Source organism: Rhododendron vialii, chromosome 12a (genome assembly GCF_030253575.1).
Source record: "Rhododendron vialii isolate Sample 1 chromosome 12a, ASM3025357v1".
Taxonomy (NCBI): Eukaryota; Viridiplantae; Streptophyta; class Magnoliopsida; order Ericales; family Ericaceae; genus Rhododendron; species Rhododendron vialii.
In genome coordinates this window covers 8,316,184-8,335,180 of record NC_080568.1, presented here as the reverse complement: position 1 = coordinate 8,335,180, position 18,997 = coordinate 8,316,184, and the positions used below count along the sequence as shown (strand labels likewise).

At 36.8% G+C, this 18,997-nt stretch overlaps 1 protein-coding gene across 4 annotated transcripts; it reads right to left on the bottom strand.

The window, feature by feature from the left end:
- Positions 1-11,692: 11,692 nt before the first annotated feature.
- On the bottom strand, positions 11,693-18,980 carry LOC131310458 (KH domain-containing protein HEN4). Of its 4 annotated transcripts, none has more exons than XM_058337474.1 (8): positions 18,841-18,980; positions 14,683-15,318; positions 13,614-14,009; positions 13,272-13,526; positions 12,852-13,118; positions 12,584-12,645; positions 12,312-12,382; positions 11,693-12,109 (listed from the first exon to the last, which is right to left on the bottom strand). In XM_058337474.1, exons 2-7 carry the CDS (start codon positions 15,259-15,261, stop codon positions 12,334-12,336), a joined length of 1,608 nt encoding a protein of 535 aa, XP_058193457.1. In that variant the 5' UTR covers positions 15,262-15,318; positions 18,841-18,980; the 3' UTR covers positions 11,693-12,109; positions 12,312-12,333. The 4 variants fall into 4 exon arrangements, with proteins under 4 accessions (XP_058193457.1, XP_058193460.1, XP_058193458.1 ...); XM_058337477.1 differs by lacking the exon at positions 18,841-18,980 and adding an exon at positions 16,590-16,808 and having other exon boundaries at positions 12,290-12,382; XM_058337475.1 differs by lacking the exon at positions 18,841-18,980 and adding an exon at positions 16,590-16,808.
- Positions 18,981-18,997: the final 17 nt, after the last annotated feature.

Sequence of the window (18,997 nt, the reverse complement as noted above, 5' to 3'; positions counted from 1 at the left end):
CAATGAGGTGAAAATATGTACTTCTGACATTATTACAGCTGGTTAATCTCATTTGTTATGATCTAATCCGTGTTCTTTGCGGTTTGAATGCCAGGCTATCAAAAAAGCTTACTAACGCCGGCCCATGCAAAGGCCCAAATAAAGCCGCAGCAACCCGTATGGACTAGCTCCATAAGAGTTAACCGCACCAAGGAGGTTTCAAACTTGAGATCTAGGAAGGAGAAAACCCCCTTGACTGACCACCTGACCAACATTTCGGCATTTTAAAAAAAGCTTGAGTTTACATGTAATTACTTCTAAAACCTTGATTTGTATGGAAGTTAAGCACAATTCCAACCATGAGATTTTAATTGGGCCCCGGCCAGTGGACACCAGATTACGGGATTAATTAGTCGGTCTATTGGGTCGGATACGAAGCTATCAAAATGGAAAAGAGTACAAAACTGAGAGACGTGAACCAACAACGGATTAGGTAAAAGAGGCACTTAAACATATGGTGGGTGTGATACAAGGACAAATACAAGGGATCAAAACTTGGTATGAAAATAATGGTTTATACTCTTAATGCAGACCCAAGTCATCAAAAAGACAAGAATCAAAAGTGAGCCAATTTTGGTCATTGGATATGATTCGTTTCTTTTGATATCTGTAGCCAACTGCTCCATTATATACTTCATCATCTTCGCATATGTCGGAATAGAAGTTAAAAGATGGTATTTATGCTCGTCTTGTTCTTTATATGGAAATCTGAGGCCAAGTGGCCTTCCCTTGACTCCTACCAATGAGAATTTTACTCCATGCGAAATTGAACAAAAAGTTGTTTGAATTGGCCTTTTTCTTGTGTGTAGAGATTGAAGTTTGTAATCAGTACACTCTGAAAGATATCGTTCTTGTTGCATCAAAAAGTGATCAGAACTATGATCACAGAGATCAAGAAATTGAGTTGACACTTGATTAGGTTGTGTGCCACGTTTCTGTTAGATGCATGCGGTTGATGTATGTATGAAGCATCGACACACCAAGGAGTCGTCGTATACGTGTCTTACACATCGAAAACATGTCAAGATATATATGGGACACATAACGTGGTGTGTCCATCAAATTTTAGTAATTTTTATAGTGGAACACGCTTGAGATTTGAGACACAGGGACACAAGTGGGGATACGGCGAGGTGGCTTTTATAAATTTTAAAAGCTTTTCTAAGAGTAAATATTTATAACTTCAAAAGTATTAGACCAAAAAAGTGTGATAAAAAATATATTTGTATCTATATCAACAAACATCATCAGTGAATAACCCATTTGATGGGAGCCCAAACGGCCCAAACCTATACATTATGCCGTTACAAGTTAGGTGCGCGCGCTCACGCGCACACACATACATATTATATATATATATAGGTCTTTTTTTTTTTGCTGATTTCTTGCGAGTACCCTTAAAATCACATTCTGATCATATTGAGCAGCTCGGATCATCTAAATTTGATCGAAAACTATTAGATGTTTTTTTAGATGTTTTTATAGGTGTTCCCGGAACCGCCCCATATATATAACATACGATTTATTGTGCCCCCAATAAATCTTCGCCTTGTCCATGTTCCTAATTTTCCAGAATTATTGTGGCTCATACCCCTGTCAGTGACCCTATCCATGCTACATAGGGCCTCCGCGACTAAGAGGATGGACTAGAATCATCCCCACACACAAAAACACAACTAAAAATAGTGACAGAAATAACTGTACATGACTACTAAAATGGAACTCCCAATCTATAGTGAGAAATTGTCATTTCGTCTACGAAGTTGTTCCCCTTCATTCAAAGAAGCAGCCTCTGTTTGCATATTACCCACAAGGATGAACAGTTTTCAAAATATGGTGCTTTGTCTCATCAATCAACCTGGATTTCAAATCAGAGGATAGTTTTTTTTTTTTTTTTCCGGCAAAAGTAACATTTTATTAGAAAAAGGAAAAAAAATTTCAACCAAAAGTTGAAAAAAACCCGAGGGACAAAGCCCATTGCACGCCAAAAGTCCTCCCCATACAAGAACAAAAAAACACATTTTTCTTCGTTTGTATTGTGATATACACATGTGACTCGAGCTGTATCTTCGCTGAAAACCGGCTTGCAAGGGGAGGTGCTCAAAAACTTATACGCACAACTTCAAGGTTATTTTTAATTACTGGGATCCCAACACCCCATAGCCAACGTTCACCATAGCCTACTTTTTCCACTATCCAATTGGACTCCAAAGCACTAACCCACCCGTGATCTATATGGTGGTGGGCTCCGCTATGAGCTATCAAATCAACCATGGAAACGTATTGCGGGAAAGGATCAGTCCAGTTTGGTTCATTTGTTTGCATCACATTTATTTTTATTACGTATAAAATATTCAAAATACCTAGAATAAATTTAAGCCGTTCAAAACACTTTTGGACGGCTCGAATATAACAAATGGACCAAACTGGATTAGATCAGATCCCAAGTATTGTGTGCCCTTTGGAATGGCGAAAGGCCGGGAGATGTCAATATCATAACAAATAGGGAAAAATTCAAAAAAAAACTTCAAAACTTACATCGCAATGTCCCATAGGCTGTCCCATAGGCTTCCAAACTCAATGTATTTTCAATTTAACCTTCAAAGTTTACAAAAAAACTTATGATTAAGACTTTGCCATCATCTTCTGTCAAGTAAACGGAATCGTGAAATGTGTATTGTTCATCCAACGTTTAAAGTATTTATTTGGATCCATTACGAATCTTATAAAGATGATTCAAATTGCAAATCATTCTTAAAATGTTTTTTATAGGTTCCCTAAAAAAAATTAGCCCAATCTGATATCGGTAGGGCTCTCATATGAGTTAAGGCTCTCTTAGGGTGTTCATTGAAAGGTCTTAGAGTCAAAAATTCATTATGACCATTTCTGATAAAATTATCAGAAAAATAAAATTTTCACACCGGTTTAAACAGATTAAAAATTGGACTTTTGATTTTTTAACCATATTTTTAAAAAAAATTCACAAACAGACTCGTGATTGTGCCAAAAATGGTTCGAATTAGTGGTTTGTGGAGGTTGGGGTTGCATATGGTGCAATGTACAGTTTTTTCGCAACTCAACCACCACCAAATAAATTAACCAAATCAGCAATTTTAGACAAACCCACCACGAAAGTCAAGGAATGGAAATTCGATGACCAAATCCCATCAAATGAAGGTGAAGGCTGTCCCTTTTTGTTTTAATAATTGAGAGAGAGAGAGAGAGAGAGAGAGAGAGAGAGAGAGAGGAGAATGGGGCAATTTAATAGAAAGAAGAGATCTTTTGGTGAGAGAGAGAGAGTGAGTGTGTGTGGGCTTGTTAACAGAATAGGGGCTTTTTTGCTACATTATTAATCTAAACGTGTATTTTTAATCTTCATTTCCAAAGTACGTTAAAACGTGTATAGAAATCACGCTTTCACGCAAAAAACAGACCTTTATTGTGGCTTAGGCATCTTAATCACGAAATTATATATAATTAATCAAAATTAATGTCAAAAGCATGATTTTTATAACGCGTGATTCCAAGACAGTTTCATACTTGATTCCAACTTTCTAAAGTTTCCTAACCTCTTGTTCTGTTGGGTTTCGTTTTTTGATGTGTTTTTTGTTGGATTTTTTTATGGGAACCAATCGAATCAATCGATGGTGGGAGAGAGAGAGAGAGAGAGAGAGAGAGAGAGAGAAAGGGACCTTTCTTGAATGCAAGCAAGAGGAAAATGGCCATCTAATTTTTCTTCTTAAAAACGTGTCTAGTAAACTCACTTTCTAAAAGTGTGATTTCAAAACACGTTTTAGTTAATTACCAACACAATTGTATTTGTACTAAATATTGGGTAGAAAGCGTGATTTGTAAACACGTTTTAACGTACTTTTGGAATAAAGTTCAAAAACCCTTGTTTTATTAATAATGTAGCCAAAAAAAAAAAAATCCTAATTGGTTAACAAGCCTAGCATTTGTCTCCAAAACGTCTAGGTAAGTGTCAAGTCAGTCAGTCATTCAATTAGCTTTCGGACCGAAAATCTAGTCAAGGTGAAATTGATGACGGAGTGAAAAGTACAAATATTTAATTAACATTTTATGAAGTTCAAGTTTGTATGATAGTATGAGACATTGAGTTGAAATGTTAGGAGTATTTTTGAAATATTTCCAACTCTTCGGCAAAACAAAGCATTGACACAACAGTCATTGCCGCATAAGCAGCAGTTAGACAAGTCAGCTTTTCCGGTCAACGAATTGACGGAAAGGACAACATAGACATTCGTGTTAAACTATAAGGATGCAATTGACATGCAAAATTTTTTAGGGACAATTTTAAAACTTGGTATATTTCGTAGGGACTAAAAGCTAGAGAAGCCTAGAAGGAATATTTTTTTTTTTTTTTTTATAGATTTTTTCTTCTTGTCCCTTTTTTCCCGTAACTTCCAAACAAAGAGAAGGAATAATAAATGGGATTAGATAGAAGTAATTGGGTGTATTTTCATTTTTCAGTCAGTACTAGATTCATTGTCATTTATGTAATGATTTAGACTGAACGAGTCTAGATCAAGACCGTTCATTGATATAATTTATGGTTCTAATTTGTTCAAAAACTCTTCCATGGAGAAATAGACTGTCCATACATAGACTGTCTCATCCAATCCAAACTTTAATTTGAACTTGAGAGGATCCATTTTCTTTCAATTTCGGCTTCTATTTTTATGCGCACGTAAAGGAAATGAAAACGATACCCTACTTTTCCTCTAAGAATTTAAATTATAAATTTATGAATTTTAAGGAAATGTATCAAATTTGTATCTTATTTTTAAGTATCTCATAAACCAACATACTGCATATGAACTAACCAAAAAACGTGTACCACTCAATTAAAAGTATGCCACATATGGAATTTTTTTAAATCCTAAAATCATATCATCCACTTATAGAAATAAAAGAAAAGATTACGTCCCATCTTAAAATATGTGTGATAGTAATACTACCATATACCATTTTTGTTAAAGGGTAAATTTCACAGACACCCATTGAAGTTTATCTTAATGACGGATACCCCTCAAGTATGAGAAATAGGTTATTACAGTCACATATTTAAAAGTTGTGCTTTGCATTAATCAAAAAAGATCTTATATGTTTATTTGTAAACAAAATTAAGAGAATTAAGTTTCTACTTAATTAATAACTGAACTAGCTAGCTCAATCATGAACTGGGCAGAACTTTTATTTCTCAGCAGGAGGTTTAGGAGTACTCTTGTTGCCCAAAAAAAACACTCAAAGAAGCAAATTTCTAGCTTATTGCTAACATGGATAGGAAATCAAAATGATAACATAGATATGAAGGCAATTGATGAACTTACAGTTGGCAAAATGATAACTTGTGCTTCACCATTGTTTCCGGCAATGACGTCCAAAACCACCGGTAATCGCAGTTTTTTTTAATCATCATAGATATAACATGTGAAGATGAGACAGAAATGTAGCCAAGGACAACTCGCCGATTCTCCCTCTTCAAAATGCAGTATTCATCAATATAACCACACACACACACACAAAAAAAAACTTTTTTTTGGTTTTTTCTCACATGGAACGAAAATTCCATTAAACCATGTCAAAATATACAGTAAGAAGCCGGGGAGTATTCGTTCTTTTACGTAAAAAAAAAATGTAAAAGGAAAAGAGAAAGTTTGAAGAGAAATTGCCGGCAAGTCATCCTTGGCTGCACCACGTATACTTCATCTCCACATGCAAAACCTTAGATGAATACGATTCGAAATTCCAAAGCATATATAATTCAACGAGATACATACAATCTCTCTTTCAAGAAAAAAAAAAAAAAAAAAGATTATAAATCTCCTTTTGTTTTCTTATCTTAGAAAGAAAAGAAGATGTTAGGAATGGTATACATGGGTGAGGGAATTATAGGAAGAAGCAAGAATACTTATGAAGAAGAGAGGAGAGGTTTTTATGTGTGTGTTTTGACTTTTGGGCCATGAGGATCGATGATGTACGAAAACAGGGGGATGAAATAGGAGAGAGAGAGAGAGAGCGAGAGAGAGAGAGATGGGAGAATGGTGGGTTTGAGGGCTTCATGATCGAATTGGATAATGATATACTATTTTAAAAGCACTTTTCTAGTCACTGAGTGGGGTCACCATATCCTGAGCCAGCTTTCTATGCTGTTTCGAAAATAGCATCTTATCACTTTCCTTGTTCAAGTGTAGGATAAGGTTATTATATTGAAAAAGCATTTCTAATCAACAATCTTCCTCTCTCTTTTTTTGGTTTTCTGGAAATTAGTTTTTGCTCAGAAGTTTGTTCTAGATCAAAAAGGTAGTACTTGCCAAGTATGCTGTGTGAATTGAGGAATTTTCGCAGTTCGAACTCGTATGTAAACCTTGATTAATTTCAGAATCAGCTCGATACTTTTATGCAAGGCATTAAAGTAAAGTTTGAACATGTTCTTGAATGTTGTTGAGTTTTTTAATGAAAGCCCGATTAATCCACTACTCAGCTCAACACAACTTGTTCACATCCCTAAATTTAGATAATGACTTGTACAGATTGCATTTTTCCTTGGTTTTTAGCAGATGTTATTGCTATTTAAGTCTCGAACTCGAGAAGGTGCTATGCGGCTCAGATGCTCGAATGGTAGAAATGAGATTTGAATCGTTGAATTGCCGAACGGACGGTTGAAATGCCCGTGCTATGCGGCTGGTGCACAGCACATGGCAAATGACATCCAAAATCCTTAAAAAGAAAGAGTGCTCCAAACCCCAAACAATAGGCAAGTAGTTAGTTTTTTTTTTTTTTCAACAGTCAGGGAATCCAGGCCAACTTTCGCACGCCTCAACTAATTTTCTCTCTGGTTCGGTTAAAGGCAGGTTATCCACGCCGAGACTAAAGAATTCACAAGAAATTATTTTCTCGCAACTTGACTCCAATAATCGAACACTAGTCAATTGTACAGGGAGCAAAATCATCGATCAATGGGACTAACCCTCGGACTAAGTAGTTAGTAATTGCATGTCAAGTTTTCCAATTGCCAATACACATGGTTTACGTAATGAGGAATGGGAGATGGGAGGATAGAAAAAGTAAACACCATTGACTTTCAGGAGGGCTAGGACAAGGGATGCCATCCAATTTCAACCGCGCGCTACGCACATGGGGAACGGTCCATCCATTTTGGGCCGGATACGGGCGAGGAGAGATTCGAACTCCCGACACTGTGGTTCATAGCCACATACTACAATCCCTAAACTTCATGCTCCATCCCATATTTATTTGATCTTTTTTTAGATTAGCCGATAGCTGATACATTTCTCATTTAAACTTTCGATGTAAGACTCGTGATTTATAAATCCTATCATGGGCAGGACAATAAGAGCGAAGTCAAAATTCTTGATTAATTTGTGGAGTAAAACACTAGAACAGTAGTTACCCAAAAAAAAAAAAAAAGAAAACTAGAACAGCAGCAGTTTGGGGCAAATTTTAACCTATACTGTGGGGGTCAAAATGACAAATACAAGGTGCAAATAAAATATTTCTCATTGAGAAATCAAAGAACCCTAATTTTCTTAAAGTGGCTCCACTTATGGACCATGGAGCCTTGGCCTTGGCCCACGAATCCTAACCGCCAAATCAAACATGGCCTCTTAGTTGAAAATCCATTCGGATTGTGATAACAAATGAGATATCGACAGACACAACTGTGACAAAAAAAATATGAAATAGATGGATAGACGTCTTGAAACCTCTTTATTGGATTACCACCTGGAGTCAAAGGGTTTGTTCTCTCTTAAAGTCTTAAGTTCGAAATCTCTCAGGTGCGATAAACTTTTTCTGAGCCAATCCATAAGCTTTAGATGGGAGCCCGCTGCTGGACGGTGCACGCAAGTTAATCCGGTTCTGATTATAAAAAAGATGTATTTTGATGTAACGGGAGGGGATGGGCAGAGAGATCTCGTGAAGAGATATGGTTATGGGAGTGACATGATATGATATGATATGATATTGCCATTATAGCAACTTTGACTTTAGGAGAAGCAAGAAATAGATCTACCTCACAACCCATATCATCCTTGATTTCCGATATACCTTTACAAATTACAAAGCATGGATGCCCACCACTCGAAAAACTTCCTTGTCATGGGCCACACCAATCTGGGATGCTAGAGAGCAGCTCCTTGTAGAGCGTTGTAGTGTGCACCACCTTAGTCGTCCAAAATATTTTCAATGGTTCAAATTGATAACAAACTCTTCCAATGAAGATTTAGGATTCTTTGAAAAAGTTTGTTTTCGATCCGGATCATTGATTGTCGAGATGGACGATTCGGATGCGTCTTGCAAGGCACTCTACAAGAAAGAAACTACTTTGCAGCATTCCCGAATCCTAGGCCACACTCGATACCCCTTCACGTCCATCCAATATAAATTACAAAGAGACAAGAAAATAATGCACCATACAAAATAAGATTGAAAATAGACAAAGAAAAGGGGTATGGGTCGGCTAATGTATTGACATTTGACAATGCACCTTTATTTCTTTCTTAGTGAAAGCTTCAAAACTAGCACAAATTAAGCATATCCAACGGAATTGTATTTTGCTAGCTTCTACATGATTTGAAGGGTGAGGGGTGGTTTTTTTTTTTTTTTAAATTTCATTAATCTTGAAGTTATTATAAGACTAATAGGAGCAAAGAAACAACATCATAATTTGAAGGATGAGTTAGTAAAGTACACTTCAACAGACGCTACAAATTCTAGTTTTTTTTATACTTTTAAGTATATAAAGACTTTAATAATTTTAGCACAAATTAACCTCCCTTTGTTTTTTAAATTTAGAATTTGGTAGTGAAAATTCCAAGAACAATAAGCATTTACAGAAAGTGATGAAAGGACAAAATTAAGTTTTAAAAAAAATAAGCATTTAAATTGAGCTTGTTTCCAACGGTCAGCATTTTGGGAAGAAAATTTTGTTTCTGAAATTTCACTCACCGGCTAGGTGTAGAAAAAATCTAATGGTAACAAAGGGGAAAAAAAAAAAGAAGAAGAAGAGAGGAGTAAATGTAAAAATAACAGTAGAAAAATATGTTCTTTAATATGCAGGTTGATTATTTGTAAATAAGATAATAGAAATTTGAAGAGTTGGTTACTTTTGAAGGTTCCGATGGAACTCCTAAAACACAAACCTTCAAATCTCTTTGTTTTGGAGATTCGTTATCTAGAGATTCTAATATCCATACACCATTGCAGAGTACCATGTGGCAGCAAATTATAGAGGATGACCTGGTGACGGTCTCTCTCTCTCGCACAAACACAAACAAAATTGGAGGATGGAGCTCAATAAATTGGGTGATGATCCTCCAGTAAAAATTTTCTATTTTTTTTTTTTATTCGAATCCTCTGGCAAATTACTCAAAGCAATTCAGATGTACATAGCAAAATTCAATCGACCGCCCAAGGAAGTAAATTTCTTTGGGACTAAAATTGTAAGGGGTAAAGAAATTTTATATTTTCACAAAATATATATCCAGCATATAAGGTTCCAAATATTCCTAACTACTTACTCTTTGACGCTTTTAGGCTTTTTATGAGACCGCACAGTCCACGGTCCAAACCATACTGGCAACTTTGTTGAAGCCGTTGGATTCCCCTACCTGCTGGTAATGAATCTGAGATAGTTTCAAGCTACTACAACGTTGGCAATAGCCTCATTAGGACGAAAGGAACGTACATTTGTATTCGCACAACAACATAAAAACATGAATCAGTCATCTGTGGAATTCCATCCCCACGGCTGTCTGGCCGCTGCCTGATTTTCCTAACAATTCCACCACCAAACACAGTTTTAATCAACTCAGTTTGCTGTGAAATCGAGGGTAAATTAGACGATCAATGTATGCACCATTGTTATAGAGAAACCAAAATCATAGATTTTTCTCCCTCTACAATCAACACAACAAATGCTAGTTCTAAAAACTGATTGCTAATTTCAGCGAATTGTGGGGCTCATATAAAGTGTAATTTTTAGGAGAACTGTCATCGTGGGCTAAACCGTAATCGAAAGAGGGGAAGAGAGAGAAAATGAATGGATTTTGTGATTTCAAACGCCAAACCCTAGAGCGGCACCTAATTCACTGAATCTCTATCATCTCTTCCTGCCGTCCTCTCGGTAAAGAGAACAGCCCACTCAAGCCTCTCTCTTTATAATCACAGCCCCAGTAATGATAAGATATATATATATATATATATATATATAGAGAGAGAGAGAGAGAGAGAGAGAGTCTACAAAAAAAGCTAGTACAAAACTCCTAAAATCCTCTCTAAACTCAAATGATAACTACTTCCCGCCTCCACGCATTCTGCATCATAGATAATGAACAAGGCATGCCAAGATACATACATATCGGATACGCCTATCATAGCACCTTCATATAGAAAAGTATGAAAACCGCACATGCAAGCATTTTTCGCAAACAATCATTTCTCATTCTCTGTGAAAGAAGGCAGGCAACTTAGAAGGCCTTCGCTGTGATCAATTTGATTTTATCCTCCACTTGTGATCTTATGAGAAACTTATTTATTGTTCAACTGAGGGTCCTGACTTCAACAAGCAATACAAACACTTCCCTTTTGAATACGCTGCCTAACAAATGACTTTGTGGAAAGAAAGGGTGACAAAAGCTTGTGGACACAGGGTTCTAAATTATAGAAGGGTGTTAAGGTTCACAGCAAAAGGAGAATGACACTAAGCCTGATTTTCAGATTGCGATTTCAGCAAATTGGCAATCTAAGGGCGTAGGCAGCAAATAGTCCGTCGGTGGTGGGAGTAAAATATCAAAGCCCCAAGGATTGGTGAATAGATTGGGTTATGCTGAAAGAAACTAAAATTTTGCTGTTGAACAACAATTCCTAAGTAAGCTACAAACAATCCATTCTTCAACCGATATCAGAATCGTCAGGGTCGGTGACATGATCCAATTTCAAAACACTGCAGGTTATTTTACTACTATATAATTACGAGCGCGAGAGCAACTTACCTGATTGTAACGGCAAGAGAACCAAGTACTCATCAAACCTGACAAATTAGTTGCACAAAGCGTGAAAAAACGCACTCAACAAAGACCAAAGAACGTGTCTATGTTGTATGAACACAGACCTGTTCCGCCATAGACCTATTGAATCAAGACATTGAGGATATGTAGTCCACCTTTGACAATGGTATACTGGTATCAAGCTCAAAGCATCATGTTTTACGAAAGATTCATAGTCCAACAGCATATGACATCTTTAGCCTCCAACTATGCACTTCCTCCCAAAGCATATAGCCTCAAATCTGTACTAATCATGCACCTTAAACAAAAGTACCCCCCTGTAAAGCAGCTTGTTGGTTTTTAAAAACTTCCTAATGTCACCAATTCAACGTCGATATACCACTTACATAGTGAGAACAAGGAATTCCATCTCTCTTGAACATGCAGGGATGCTAGTACACTCTTCTTCACAAGCCAAGCTATTACAAATAAAATGTATAGAGAATGCATGCATGCACAAAACATTGCAGAACATCGAGCACCAAATCCTAAGAAATGAGCTAAACATATGGGCCAAAGAAGGAAAGAAATAGCAAGCACTCCAATTAGGACAGTATACAGACTTTATGATCGCAGATAATGCTCGTATATTGCAGAGTTGCACTTCCAACCCTGTTACCTGAAGTCCAAAACACTAATCATCATATCCATACCAACAGCATGTACATCGCCATCTTTTCCAGCGGTAAAATTTAATCGCATCCGACAACAAAACAAGTAAAGAGGAAACAATCAGGGCCACTGTTTCACAATAAAAGTACAAAAACAACTCCAACAAATAAGAATGGTGGCTACATTGGCTTGGTAAAATTGGGTGCAAGGCCATATATTAAAGATGACAGTGGTCACCCTAAACAAATCCACAAAGGTGGGCAAGGTGGTACAAAAATTTCTCAAATGCTGTTCATCTGGTCTTCTGGTCTAGGTTGGAGACATCATCAAAAGGGGCATGGGCTTGGCTTCAGGCATTGTGGATAGAGCTGTTTTGATGGACATGGAAGGAAACAAACAGAAAAAAGGAGTATTAGATATCCTAAAAAGGTGCGAGGGAGGTTAAGACACAAACACTGAAATGTGCATCTTGTTTAATGGCTACTGCATATAACACAGCAAAATGGCCATCGGAACCCAAGTAAGCACCGACGGGAGAATTATCATACCTGTAGGATCATCTATTTATACCTGTAGGATCATCTATTTAGACCTAATAGCCATGACGTTTCCCATCGGAAACAGGGTTACGACCAGATGACCTGATAACAGAATTAAAACATCAGCAGATGGTCTAGATGATACAAGTCAATGAAACGAAAAAGAAATCTTATAGCAATGATAATGAAATCTTAAAAGCATAGAAACAACAAACATGCAATAAGATCTCAAGTACAAAAAGATAAAATTTGTAAATAAAGTCAAATTCCTATTCTGATGAGAAATAGAAATGATACACTTACCCAGCAACACCAGAATGAGGAGAGTAAGTGCCATATGCTCCATACCCACTTCCACCACCGCTCTGCAGAATGGTAGGAATCAAGACCATTTACATGGCAAGTAAATCAATTTATAAACTGAAGACAAGCTTAGCTTTATTCGCAGTTCATGTATAGGAGTGGTTTGAACAACCTTATAACCAGACAAATTACTAAATAATATCTACCCCACAATGATTGCAGACAGAAAAAGATAAATAAAACACAACAGATGTACAGCTGTAATCACCTGTGAAGCAGCATAACTTCCATAACTGCCACTCGGAGGCAAGTCAGTAGAACCATACCCATCAGAGTACATAGAATATCCCCGTCCACGAGATTTGTTATCACGGTTTCCATATCTTGAACTATCTGACATATCAACTGATGTAGGAGGATAGGGAAGAGCTGGTGGCAATGCAGATAAAGCTCCCTCCATTTCAAATATGTTGGCTTTTAAACGCATAGTTACTTGTAAAAGAGCATTGCTAGCAACATTGAGGTCTCCAGTTATCTGCCAGCATCAAAGCTTAATGAAATAACCAATGAATAAAGACAAGGGGAAGTCAAAATGCCCCAACCTCCACTCAATCACAGGAGGAAAAAACAAAACAGAAATGCATACAAAGATTAAAAAAAATAGAGGGGAAAAATTGCAATTCTTCACCTGCACCATCTCCTCATCTTCCAAAGCAACTTTGGGAAGGTTACCCTCAGACAGAATGCGGATGCTTGCTCTTGTGGCATTCCTCATCTCAGTAATGATAGCCCCTCCTTTACCAATAAGGCATCCAATTCTGGAGCTTGGTACTAACAAACGAGTCGTGATTACAGAATCACCTGATTCTTTTTCCACTTTCGTGCTACATCTAGGTTGCAAGCGCATCGCTGCATCGATGGTTGCAGATTGATCATCAAATGACTGACAAGACAATTTAGTTGATTCATGTCAATCCTACAGCCGGGACATTAACATTACAAAACCAAGTACTAACATGGTGGAGCTTACCTCCGTTGCTGAAACAGTTATAATGCAATCATCTCCTTCAGCACCTGAACTATCAACTTTAATAAATGCCCCAGATTCCTGCCTTATTTGTTTGATGATAGCACCTCCTTTGCCAATCACACCTCCAATATTTTCAGTAGGGCAAACCAAACGAAGTGAGAATTCCATTACAGAACCTGACCAATCACCCATTTCACTTCTGTAACCCCCATAAGGACCCATAACTGAAGTTAGACCCATAAGTGGCACACTACCACTTTGACTCATAAATGCCCCACCAGAATTGTAGATAGATGATGATGACAAGAGCAGGTGCTGGGTTCGTGATGGATTATCATGGAGACGGGATGCTACTTGATAAAGGGCCTTCCTAACAGCAGAGGCCTCTCCAGTTATCTGAGGGCAAAACATAACAATGGTCTTCAGTATTAGCACCAAAATCAACCATAATATGCTGACAAATCCCCCTTGTGGCAATACTTTAGAACATAAACATGCAATCAACTGGAGAAACAAAGTTTGATTACACAGAATCAAAAAGATGCAGTTACAAAAGAAACCTCAATAGTGTCACAGATTTACAATAAAAGGTGTGGAACTCGGTCGATATTATTGGACCAACCCAATTAACACCTTCCAACAAAACCGGAAGAGTATGCTCATAATCTACTGGCCAAGTTTGAAAGGCAAATAGAAAACTGAAATGCAACCGTGGAATGCCATGCAAATCATGCCATCATGACTCATCAATAATTTATCCAGTTTTATCAATTATATCACAGGAAACTGCTTCGATCAGGAGAGGATGTGATTCCACTCTGTCCTGAACAATGAGTGCAGACACCAACACCTCTACACTTTCCAAAGAACATGAGTCACACAACTCTCTCTTGCGCGCACATGCACTTCAATTAATATTTAAATCTCTCTAGCCAAAAGTTTAGAGAGGTGCAGAGGTTCGGTGTTCAAGAATAAACACATAACAGAATCCTTTTTCTTTTTGGCTCCCAACCCATGATAGAACCTTACAAAATAGTTAAAAAGGGGATAAGAAAAATGGCATGTTTACCTGGACAAGCTCGTCAGAATTCGAAGCACAAGGTGGCAGATGGTCGCTACTTATAACTCGAATCTGAGCGTGAGTTTCAGTACGCATGTTTTGAATTACTTGTCCGCCTTTCCCAATAACACATCCAATCTGATCCGATGGCACAAGCATCCTAACCGTTACTTGCTGAGACTCCTCAAACTCATCATCGCCACCAAGTGATTCGTCAGCAACCACCCTCTCATGCACCCTAAAGAGAGCATCTTCTGCAGGTGAAACAAACTTAGCGGTATCTTCTAAGTTATTAGTCTCTTTACTTGAACTGTAAATGGTGACTACGCGCTCTTCACAGCCAGGAACAGTCTCACTGATCCTAATCTTTGCCTGCGTTTCTGCCCTTAATTGCTTTGCAATCTCGCCTCCCTTGCCAATAATACTTCCAATTCTCCTTACAGGGCACAAGTAACGGTATACAGTATCTTCCAAACCAATAGTGTTGCGGTCCCTATCATCAGATGGATTTCTCTTACTTTCTCCATCTCCAGTGTAATCAGATTGAGCATGGGATCTCTTTCCGTAGTTATTGTTCTGCCCAGCCATTACTCATGGGATGGGACTACGTCGATAACCCTAGCAGATATCCGCCACTTATATCAACTGCAGCCACAAAAAAGAAACCATAAATCATAGCAGTCCCTAACTATCAACATATGGTAAATGATAACATCTGAAAAAGACCAACTTCAGAGTTCAGACTATCAAAGAGACTTGTAAGCATCATGAGTATCAGCAAATGGAAAGAACATATGGCAGCAAATATAAAATCAGTTGCTCAGAACTTCCAAAATAGCTTACTTCCAAACAACACATCACGTTTCAATATCAGCCCTCTGTATTACTCAAAAACAACTACAGCTCATATCAGATATATGGACTATCACACTTGAATTGAAACCATAAGCAAGATAGATCTGATATCTGATTGGCAGCAAAAGACGTAACATAAGGTCACATTGGCCTGAGGTATCTGCGTCAAGCATCACACTCCAGACAGCCCAAACATGTTTGGTTTTTGACATTTTGAACAATATTTTCTCTAGTCGGGCACATTGGAAATACATTGCAGCGAAGTTAGAAGGTTGTAATTTTTATAAGTTGGTGGCGGATCAAAATTGCCATGAATGCTTCATTCTGCAATACTTATTCAGGGAATTTTTTATCCTAAAATCTTCATAAAGCTTATACTAATTGCAATTTTTGTATGGATTATGGTAGAAAGAGAGTTGAATACGACTGCTTCACCACCAAAATCAATATTTGAGCAATAAGGAAATAAAACATCCAACTCACAGATATAAATGCTACCCATGTGACAGTATATCAAAGTCGCATATCATTTACGAGTCATTTGGATAATCATAGTTTACGAAAAATAAAGGGACTTCCAGGGGCAGACACAAGTGGGGTGTCGGGGTTGCCTGGGTCTACACACAACTCCAAATATTCTCACTAGTTATTCTAGATTTCAGGTTAATTTGGAAGAGTTCTATGGGTAATGGGATTGGCCCTGCAAGTCCCTTCGGTGAAAAAAAACTTCTTTAACTTCCTATATATGTGTCGATAAAACCCCCCAGAAAATTTCAAGTTATCAACCCTCATTTTATCGTGGTACAAAATTAAACAGTGGCTACCTATACACACACAATCTCGTCTTCTTCTCAAAAGTCAAAACTAACGAGCAGCAATACATGTGGTTGGCCACCGTGAATAAATCCTGCGTCCGCCACCGGGGACTTCGTGTTTCGATTCAACCAACCAGTAGAGGTTTTTTAGTTCGAATGCTCTCAAACAACAACAATAACAGTTCCAATGCTAATAACAAATTAATCGAAACAGAATCGAAGAGAGAGAGAGAGAGAACTCCTGACCTTGTTAGATTAGTTCGATTGGATGTATATGCAGAGAGGGTCGAAGGATTTGTGTATAAAAACTGCCTATTGATGCAAGGGGTTTATAAGGTACCGACAAACGACTTCGTGGAAAAAAGGAAATAAAATAAAATAAAATCAGTTCTATTCAAGTGGTCCATCTTGGAGTTTTTAGGGTTTGAACTTTGAATAAAGGACTCTATTCTAATTTCAAAACTCGTGAGCGTGTGTATGTGTTTGGGTGTTTTTAGTCTTTTAGGACCCGTTTCACTAACTAGAGTAAAATATTACTTACTTTTTCGATTAAAGATGGTGTATTGTAATTTGCGAGAGAATGATTGGTCTCGTAAAATGAAAAATAAGTACTTCAAAATAAAATCCTCAGCAGAACGGGATCTTAGGTTGTGGTTATAGAAATTTTGTTTTTCCGATATCACATGTTCAGAGGACATGACATGTACACCGACTAATTCTTGAGTAATTAATTTTCAATGTAAATCATTGAGAGCCCGTTTAATTTATGGAGAAAAAACCTCCCACGGGACTTAATAAACATATGATAGGTTTCGAACGTGCAATCTTAAGAGAAAGCAAAACAAAACTCTAATTATACATTTAACTATCTGACCAATTCTTTGGGTTATCAAAATAATAAGGTTTGTGGACTCTTTTTGGCTCACTTTAATGATCAAAATGGCTCGCTATCTATAGCCACAAAAAGGTTCATGTAGTTTTTTTTTTTGACATGGAGGTTCATGTAGTTCGGACATCAATAAATGCATGATCTTTGATTTATATCCGAACAACATAAATTTTATTCATAGAGCAATGTCGTTCTTTTAGTTTGATATGAGATATGATATGATATGATGACCAAAAATTACTTTTCATTTAGTTTATAGCAATTTTAGTTATCACATCAATTAAATAGTAGCTTTCTTGGTTAATTACGATAACAAATAAAACAAGGGGGTGATTTTCGCACCCCAAAAATTGTTAACCGCACTCTTTGTTAATTGAGTGTGGAAAGCAATATGGAGTTGATTTCCATAACAATTTGGGAAGTGCAAAAATCATTCCTCTAAAACAAACTTGTTAATAACATAAATTCTGGTAACTAAAAATTACCTTTGTGTCGTGTCCATTCAAGTCGTGTTTATTTTGTGTTTCGTATCTTTTTGGATTCATGTCAAAACACCTATTAACATAAACGTGTCAAATATCTTAACACTAACCTGACCTGCTTAAAATCGTATCATGTTCAGATTGACACTATTAAAACCCTTTTATAATTTTTAATATTTACATAGAATTATATAATTTCCAATATTTTGAACGAACTACTTATTTGATTCAATAACAAAAACTGAAGACATTTTCATTACAATCATAATCATAGAAACAATAAAATCAGCCAAATAATGACATTAACAAATGCCTCAAGTCACAACTAGACATAGGTCTCAAAATTAAATTAGTTTTGTACGATTTTTAGCTAAAATAATTTTAAAAAGTATCAACAATTATAGAATAAGTATATACAAATTTTAAATTAAAAGACTAAATAATGAAAAATAATAATTCCAATAAGCTTAAATAAATTTAATTAATTTTGGACTCTTTAACATGGAAACTCGAGTGAATAAGTGATTAGGAAATTAGATATTCAACGGGTTTTGATTTAAAAAATCTATAATGGGTTCTAATAGTATACATGTCTTATTTTTCCATAATTATAGTATTATTAATATGTTGCTAGACGCATTAACCAAACATGATTTTGAAAAATCAAATCTCCAACTAACTAGAAAATTCAAAAGAATCAAAACTAATCATGTCGTGTCGTGTTTGAGTCATGTCGTTTTGGATTAACGTGTCGACACGAAAAATTAAACAGTTATCCATGTTTGATTCATTTAATTGTCATGTTGGCGGGTCGCGTCATACTCATGTTCGTGTCAAAAAGCGATCGACCTAAACCCTCTAACTTCGTGTTGTGTCCAAAAGTTCCACCCCTAAGTAACAATTTCAGTCACCATATAAATTCTTTTTTCGGTTTACTAAGATAGCCCCCCAAAAAATAAAAATTAACAACGTCTTTTTTTTTTAACAGAATTAACAACGTCTATGCTACGTACTTTTATTGTTTTCGGAAGAACTTTCCTTCTTTTATCACCCAAAAAAACAAAACCAAAACAGGAGGTATTTTAAAATACCTCATTATTATGGAGAGAGAGAGAGAGAGAGGTACCGTGGCTCGAACCCAGGTCCCGTCGGAGACAGCACAAGTGCCGCTGCCATCAGGGAGATCCGAGCTTTGGTGCTTCGGGAAGCTTCGATAATTTCTTTTATACTCTTTATTTTCAGGTCAACTTCAGCGGAGTGACTAACAACAACAGCTTTCCCCT

Bases quoted from the DNA above. Each gene is read 5' to 3' on its own strand.
- LOC131310458 (XM_058337474.1), bottom strand. From the start codon at position 15,261: ATGGCTGGGCAGAACAATAACTACGGAAAGAGATCCCATGCTCAATCT. The intron at 13,119-13,271 runs GTGAAGAATTGC...TGATGCTGGCAG, and splicing joins AAGATGAGGAGATGGTGCAG to ATAACTGGAGACCTCAATGT. The intron at 12,383-12,583 runs GTAAGTGTATCA...TTCTGTTATCAG, and splicing joins CCTCATTCTGGTGTTGCTGG to GTCATCTGGTCGTAACCCTG.